The 7,624-nt window shown below is 40.0% G+C and overlaps 1 protein-coding gene across 3 annotated transcripts; it reads left to right on the top strand.

Annotated features, from left to right (window-relative positions):
* On the top strand, nt 1-2,203 carry smim12 (small integral membrane protein 12). Of its 3 annotated transcripts, none has more exons than XM_017692739.2 (2): nt 1-54; nt 905-2,203. In XM_017692739.2, the coding sequence occupies exon 2, from the start codon at nt 931-933 to the stop codon at nt 1,204-1,206; it is 276 nt and encodes a 91-aa protein (XP_017548228.1). In that variant the 5' UTR covers nt 1-54; nt 905-930; the 3' UTR covers nt 1,207-2,203. The 3 variants fall into 3 exon arrangements, with proteins under 3 accessions (XP_017548228.1, XP_017548221.1, XP_017548214.1); XM_017692732.2 differs by lacking the exon at nt 1-54 and adding an exon at nt 325-438; XM_017692725.2 differs by lacking the exon at nt 1-54 and adding an exon at nt 333-442.
* The last annotated feature ends 5,421 nt before the right edge of the window (nt 2,204-7,624 follow it).

The raw sequence follows: 7,624 nt of genomic DNA, 5'->3' as shown, positions 1-7,624 counted from the left end.
TTGCGTCCTGCACAACAAAACCCGTTTGGTGTAGATAAAAAAAGAAACATACCGGTAAGTTTTCTTTGTTTTTTAATGAAATACTTGCGTCTACTTTCTAAAATTAAAGGAAATTCTTGAACAAATGGCTAGAAACTATTTTAACTTTTAGCGGTTAGCTCCATTCACTCCCATTCGTTTAGAACTCGCTCGCGGGCGCCCTCTGGCGTTTTGCAGCCCCCGGAGAAACGAAGCGTCCGGCTCACACGTCGTCGTTAACGTCGTCGGAGCGCTGAACTGGCAGCGCTTTGGGCGAATGGAAGGCTGGAACGTCGAGGTGACGTCACGCAGCTGCACTAATCAGTGTGGAGTGGGTGGGACGTGTAAGAAGGAAGAGTTTTTGGGGGGTGATGTTCGAGTTCAGCGTGATGATGAGAGAATTGATACACTTCTGAAGCAGTAGGTAAAGAATCAGTGTAGTGTATAAGCATATTTAACAGTGTGAAGAACAGGCTTTGTGCTGGTGTTACACAGCGTTTTTAATGTGTGTCTGCGTCTGTGTCCGCTGCTCTCCTGATTCAAGGGGCAGGCTAGCAGCGAGCTAACTGCAAACCCGAGGAGCTTCATACACATGCTAGCTAGCGTTCGCTAACTTATTAAAAACAAATGAAGGCTCCTGCTTCACAACTAAAACTTAGCCGTTCATCCATCATGACAATGCAGCTGTATACGTTAGGCCGACGTCACGACGCCGTCTAAATAATATAAATATAACCGCCTGATTTCTAGCTCACATTGCTAGAGGACTAGCCGCTTAGCTGGCTAACTCGTTTGTGGGCGTTGATGTAATGATTTCAGATATATATATATATATATATATATATATATATATATATATTTTACTTTTCATTTTTTCATTTTTAAGGGCGAATTTGAGTCGAGTGTGCAGCCATGTGGCCGGTGTTGTGGACGGCCATGCGCACCTATGCGCCCTACGTGACCTTCCCTGTGGCCTTCGTGGTGGGCGCAGTGGGCTATCACTTGGAGTGGTTTATCCGAGGAACCCCCAACTCCACCGGAGAAGAGAAAGGCATCGCGGAGCTGCGAGAGGACAGAAAATTGGAGGAACTGGTTGGCCGAGACAGCACACAAGTACTCAGTCTGAAGGACAAACTGGAGTTCACCCCCAGAGCAGCACTGGAAAGGAACCGACCAGAAAAGAGCTAGCTGGCTGAATCACTCTCGCTCTGGCTCTTGTCCCATCCTACTGACCAATGGTACGACTGAATGGCATATCTAAGGGGAAAATATTGGATAGAAGGCATAAGCCCCTGATCCTACACTTGTACACTTCCATCCACCAGATGGAGACACTCTGTGCTTGTAATGTTCACCCTTTCAGCTGCTGGCACACGAGTCTTGTGAAAGTGTTCTAAACGTTAATTCTTTGTGGCTTAATGTTCAGCCCGGTTCCCCAGGCGAACAGGCACATGACTAGCCCAATTTGAAGAAAACTTTCAATAGCTTCTGTATATCTGCCTTTCCATACAATCTCACAAGACTTGAGTCTAGGAGAAAGGCCTCTTTTGTTGAACGAGAGACTGGATGAATGTGCATGAAGCAAAACAGAACATCAACATGAAAGGGATTAGAAAAACCATTTTCTTAAATCCATTTTGGGTGGGTAAAGAGATCCAGAATGCTTTCGAAAGTGTCCTCATTGTAATCCCCTCTGTGAACGACTGTAGTTGAGAACAAAGTGAGAATGAGCGATGAAAAACGTTGCCTCGCTATTCATCACTTCTACCCATGCTGGGACACAACTGACTGGTTCATTCTTTCACATTGTGACCGAGTTTTAGGTCCTCATCATCCGTCAGTTAATTCTACGCCGTTCACGTAGCAGAGACTGCATTCTTATGGGTTTCACGATGTTTAAAGCCAGAGTTTATTCATGTTGAATTCGGAATTTGCACTCTGTTTGAACAAGGATACTTGGCTATGTTTGTTTCCAGTTCTAGTAGTATGGGCCATTGTTTCATTGATAAAGTTTTGCAGGTTTATTTTAAACGCACGTTTCCATTACTGCTTTGGAATATTACAGGAAAATAAATGAAGTGACTTCAAAACTGTACTGTTGGTATTGTTTCCAGGAATCCTCTTACTTTTTATGCAGTAAAACAGTGGAGGAGCACAGCTGTTGGCAATAAATTCCTAGATTTCACATTTTGTTGTTTTTATATTCCCTCTTGTTCTGCTGTTTGGCATGTTGTCCAAAAGCAGGTGTTTTTTTTTTTTTTTTTTTTTTAACTGATCATTTGTGGGGGGGAAATCAGCAGTTCTACCAGATTCAGCTTCAGAACTACAGTAACAGGCTTTTCATAAACAGTTTTTAGTCGTGGAGAAGAATCTCCAAAGGCAGAGGTGTCAAATCCAGGTTCAGAAAGTAAAAATCCTTCACAGGATTTTGTTCCAACAGGCTGGACAGCTCTGCTGGTGGTGTGATCTAACTAGAGAAGCCAGCCTGTTGGAACAAAATCCTGGGAAGGACTTTTGCTTTCTGGACCTGAATTTGACACCTCTGTCCGAAGGTCACCAACCGTTTAAAGAGTTTGCTATTACATCAAGTGTTGAACACAGGCGTACTTTTTTAATATTCTATGCAGTATTTATGTATATGTCTATTCTCTTTGATTCATTTAGATCTTTTTGAAACTATTTACTTTGTCAGCTCAATGGTAACCAACCCTTTGAAAAAGAAAGTTCACTAAATGAATGAATGAATGAATTAATTTAAATATAGCTTTTGTGGTCACTGTATTAGTCCCCCCACCCCTTGCTCACTTGGTCCAACCTGATGTCATCTTGTCAAAGTTATGTCATTAGGTAGCACTTGGCTATTGCAGTGACGGCCTCTGAGTTTAATGCCAGCTTAAGACTTAGACCTTATTTCATAGTGATATCAAATGAAACTGTATCTGTGAAAGTGACCAAGTGGAATGTCTAGGCAGGGGACCACCAGGGTCACAATGCCATCATCTTAACTGTTGTGGTCATTATGGTTGACAAATTCTGAGTTTGTTGAATGGGAAAAGGAACATGAAATAGGACGGTGTCCACTCGGGTCATAGGATCTGTATTTTTAGTGGCCAAAATGTAAAATGAAATGTTATGGCCAGAGCTTCTAGGCAGTAGGCAAGTACCCATCATCCCCTGTCTTGCACATTTTAGTCCTTTTCTGCTGATCAGTCCAAGTGATAAGTTAATGAATAAATAAATACAATAGAAAAACTGACGAGCGCTTCTGTGGGATCCAGTTAATTCACAATGATCAGACAGGTCTAATGAACATGTTCATTTTATGGTTTTATGCTCTCCAAAGAAAAAAAGTCAATTAGTAAATTTACAGAAGAAGGTAAAACATTCATAACTTTCAATGTAAATTAATGTAAATAAATATTATCTCAAAAAGAATTAGAACATTTTAGTTGGTATATTCATCTTGAAGTTTCCACAGTATAAGATGTTCAAATGATATGGGAGAAAAAAACCTTTCTGTGGACAGTGATCTGTTATTGTAATCACTTTCATTAACTGTGCTCTTTATAACGTGATACTTAAAATACTGAAAGAAACTTCCTTTCATTAGGAATTGTAATGTGTTATTGTAGGCTAAATTTCAGTATTGTCCTCCTAGAGTTTTGATAGCTTTACAGTTGATTTCTGTGTGGTTTATGTAGAAGTGTTCTCTTCTTGATGCTGTTGAAAGATCATAAACATTTCCTGGTTTTTATCATGCTAGGACTGATCTGAGGTGGTCATAAATGTTACTACGATCACACCCACAGATAAAATCAGTGATGTGAAGAAGTAGTGCCTGAAATGTTACGAAAAATCGCTGGAGCAGCAGTTATGAATGAGGCTGGGAAGATATGGTGGTCTCATTGGTGAATTATGACTGTCCTAAGTGTTTTGAGAATCAAGCCCCTGTGCCGTAGACCCCTCCAGTTTATGTTCAGCATGTTAAGATGTATGACTGATGGTGGTGGCAACCCATTGGGTATAGATGGCACTGATCTGACAACAGGCACTGGGCCAAAATGAGCAGAAAATGCTGTAGCAAATCTATCTTCAGTAACTGCACTGTATAATGTAATGTTTCAGTGTTAAACAGTCAAGTGCCCTGCGATGGACTGGCGACCTGTCCAGGGTGTATCCTGCCTTCCGCCTGAAGACTGCTGGGATAGGCTCCAGCATCCCCCCGCGACCCTGACGATGAAGCGGCTTAGAAAATGGATGGATGGATGGATGGATATTGTAATGTTACCTGTGTATTTCTTCCTCTGGGGTGCTAGTGTATTGTACCATCTATACATATAATATAGGTTTTATATTAGAGTTTTTTCATGGCAAAGTTCTTTTTTGGTGTACTAATGTTTTTGAGTGTGGTTTTCTGTGTGCTTGTTCTGGAATTTGTGTTTGTGTGTCTTAAAGCAGTAAATACATGCTAACATCTAGCCTGATTAATAGGAAGCAGAAAAGACCTAATTTGCTAGTCCTAAATAGAGACTTAATGGCAGAAATCCTTGCCTTTTGCCAGTGCCTCTAATGCCAACAAGCCAGTTTCAGTTTGTAAGTATTGTGATTTACTTTGGGGCCTTGATATCCATCACATCGCCATCTGCATTTCTCCTCATTGTCCTCTAACAAGTAAATCAAGATTGGTAATGGCTTCAAGCTGGACTTTATAGAAGATTTCCAAGTTCTCAGATTTAATCTCAAATGCTTAATGAACTTCCTTAAGTACATTTAGTTAGAAATACTCTTACTTCTTCTTAAAAATACGTAGTCATTTGTCTCTGTTGTTTTAGTTTCACCACAGTGCTTTAAACTACAGTTTTTTTTTCACTTTCAAGCTTTGAGTTTGAGTTTCCTGTAGTATTTATGAGTTTATGAGTTTACTGTAGTATTTAACACTGTTAAAGTGATGTCACAAAAACAAGCACGTTTGCCACAGCAGTTTAGCCCCCCCCATTTACCTGAAGAGTGATTCAGCCTGGACTGCTTTTAGATAAAATAAGATAAAAAGCCTGGAGACAAGACGCAGTGTGTGAAGTCAATACAACTTAGAAAATATCATTTCAATGTATTATGGCACATTTATGTTCCCTCACTAAAGTTGCAGACATGTACCCTTGAGGGTCCCACCCCAGGGGCAGTTTTGTTCCTTTTTTGTCTGATATGGACCCTTTACACCAAAATTACATGACGTTATAACTTTATCATCCTTCTCTGGTTATAGATGACAATAAAGCAGGTCATTTATAAAAAGGAGCTTGAAGAAATTTGCTGAAAAATGTTAAAACAAACAAATCAAAGATGTCTTCACTTCTGCTTTCAACTAATTAGCAGAAACCTCAAGAGCCCCAAATAGAATAGAATCTCAAAACATCCTGATTAAGGGTTTAAAAACAATGTTCTCACAGTTTCCGCACTGTGCCTGTGGCTCATAGTTCTGAATTTCTTCAAGAAAACCAGTTGTTGATTAGAATTTCGGCAAGGACGTCGCTAGAGATTTATGGATGGTGGCTGAGCTGTTAGTAATGCGGTCTTCCCTAAATGTCTATTCACTATGAACTTTTAAAGAAACAATAGGTGGAAAATTAATAAAATAGCTGGAACAGAGAAGATTTTTTAATAGTGTATTAAGCACATATCTTTTAACAAATGAATGCTAAATCTATCCACCTACACATCACAGATCAGTACAGTATGACTTGGTTCTGTAGTTGTGCTTACACGTTTAACAGTCTAGCTGACCTGGTCATAGTGACAGTTTGACAGCACAATTGTATATTATTTATATATAAATGTACATTGTGAATGTGGAGACACTGAAAAACTGTGCAGAGCTGAATAATGAAGACTCATTAAAACTACTTGACTTGATTTTAACTGATAATGAACGTTCATTTGGAGACAGCTACATAATATTTAAGGGGTGCTAAATTTTACTTCCAGTCAGCTAGGCTTTGATGTAACAGTACTTCCACTTGAGGAAAACGCAATGCTCTTTCCACCAGTTATATGACCAAGAAGATTAAGTGCCGTAAAATGGTAATGGGTAAAAACAACCTCTGCTTGACTCTTGTAATGTTATAGATGGTACAGAGAGTCTTATGGCCACTATTGTTGCTGTAGTTGTGTACATTGAGCTGCAGCTGCAGTTGGATGGAAGGGCTGGGATAGTGAATGGTGTATTTGTGTATGAGACAGAGAGAACAGGTATTAGGAAGCTTGGCACTGGAAAGGTGCGATTGTGTCCCGGCTTGAACGCAGCTCTATTGTTCCTGAGCAATGGGAAGAGGGAGCGACGCCACTGGCCGCCTGTGGCCTCTTCAGCCAGGATGTGTACAGACCTACTGCACAATGCCGGCGTGAGTATTCACTAGCTAAATTCCCTTCAGTCGCACAAACAATGGAACGACGCTCGAAATCCTCCCCTTTCCCATGAACCACACAGTTTAGTTCCCACAACTTGCTTTCACTGTCCTGCTTTGAACTCCATGTCTTCCATTTCTCTAAGGATAACCCCCCTTTGACCCACTTCAGTTGTGGATTGGGAATTTTGAGCAGAAGAAGTGTTTAGAGAGGTCTGGTTAGTGTCAATACTAATAGTCTCAAACTTAAAGGTTCCTAAATTGGATATACAGTTCTAGAATATCCAATAAGTTAGTATAGGACCATGGCATTATGTGGAGGTTCTTTAATGGTTCTTCACATCCACACATCTGACAAACATGGTTCTTAAAAGAACCATCCACTGAAAGCTTCCATAGGGACCCAAAAGTGGTTCCTCTTTAGCATTGCTCCAAATAAACCCTTTTAACACCTTCGTACTGGAAAACTGATAATGTGTTCACTTGCACTTTACTGAAGTTGAGTTTTAGACATTGAGTGAGTTACTGTCGAATTCCAAAAACAGATTAATGACATCATGTCATATATAATTGTACAATACTGTGCAAACATCACAGACCACTCTTAATTTGTGTAAATTCCAGGAAAAGTTACAATTAAGTATAAGTTAATTATTTTTCAGCTTCAGGAAGAAACAGAAAACGTATTCAACATACATATATTGCTGCTGTTTTGACAAAACCTCATATCTCCGTTTTTGTTGTTTTGCAATTTTTCCAGTCTGACTCAAGAGTGAAGCTTGATTTTCTTCTCTCCCTCAAAGATAAAAGGTCTTTCATGGTTGTTAGTAGCCCCATTCTCTCTATAACCTTTCATCTTTTCTGGAATTCCAGCTATGGAAACTCCAGTTTTTTTTTTTGTTTGTTTGGGGTTTTTTTTACTCATATTGCCAAAAGTGTTCACTCATGCATCCAAATAATTGATTTCAGGTGTTCCAATCACTTGCATAGCCACAGGTGTATAAAACCAAGCCCCTAGTCCTGCAGACTGCTTCTACAAATGTGTGAAAGAATGGGTCGTTCTCAGGAGCTCAGTGAATTCCAGCGTGGTACCATGATCGGACGTCCAGTCATGAAATTTCCTCACTACTACATATTCCGTAGTCAACTGTCAGTGGTATTACAATAACACAGAGGTTACCAACTTTCTGCAAAGTCAATCACTA

Source organism: Pygocentrus nattereri, chromosome 27 (assembly GCF_015220715.1).
Source record: "Pygocentrus nattereri isolate fPygNat1 chromosome 27, fPygNat1.pri, whole genome shotgun sequence".
Taxonomy (NCBI): Eukaryota; Metazoa; Chordata; class Actinopteri; order Characiformes; family Serrasalmidae; genus Pygocentrus; species Pygocentrus nattereri.
This window is presented reverse-complemented; position numbering and strand designations above follow the sequence as displayed.

What these genes read in the sequence shown, in the direction of transcription:
- smim12 (XM_017692739.2), top strand. Translation starts at nt 931, where the DNA reads ATGTGGCCGGTGTTGTGGACGGCCATGCGCACCTATGCGCCCTACGTG.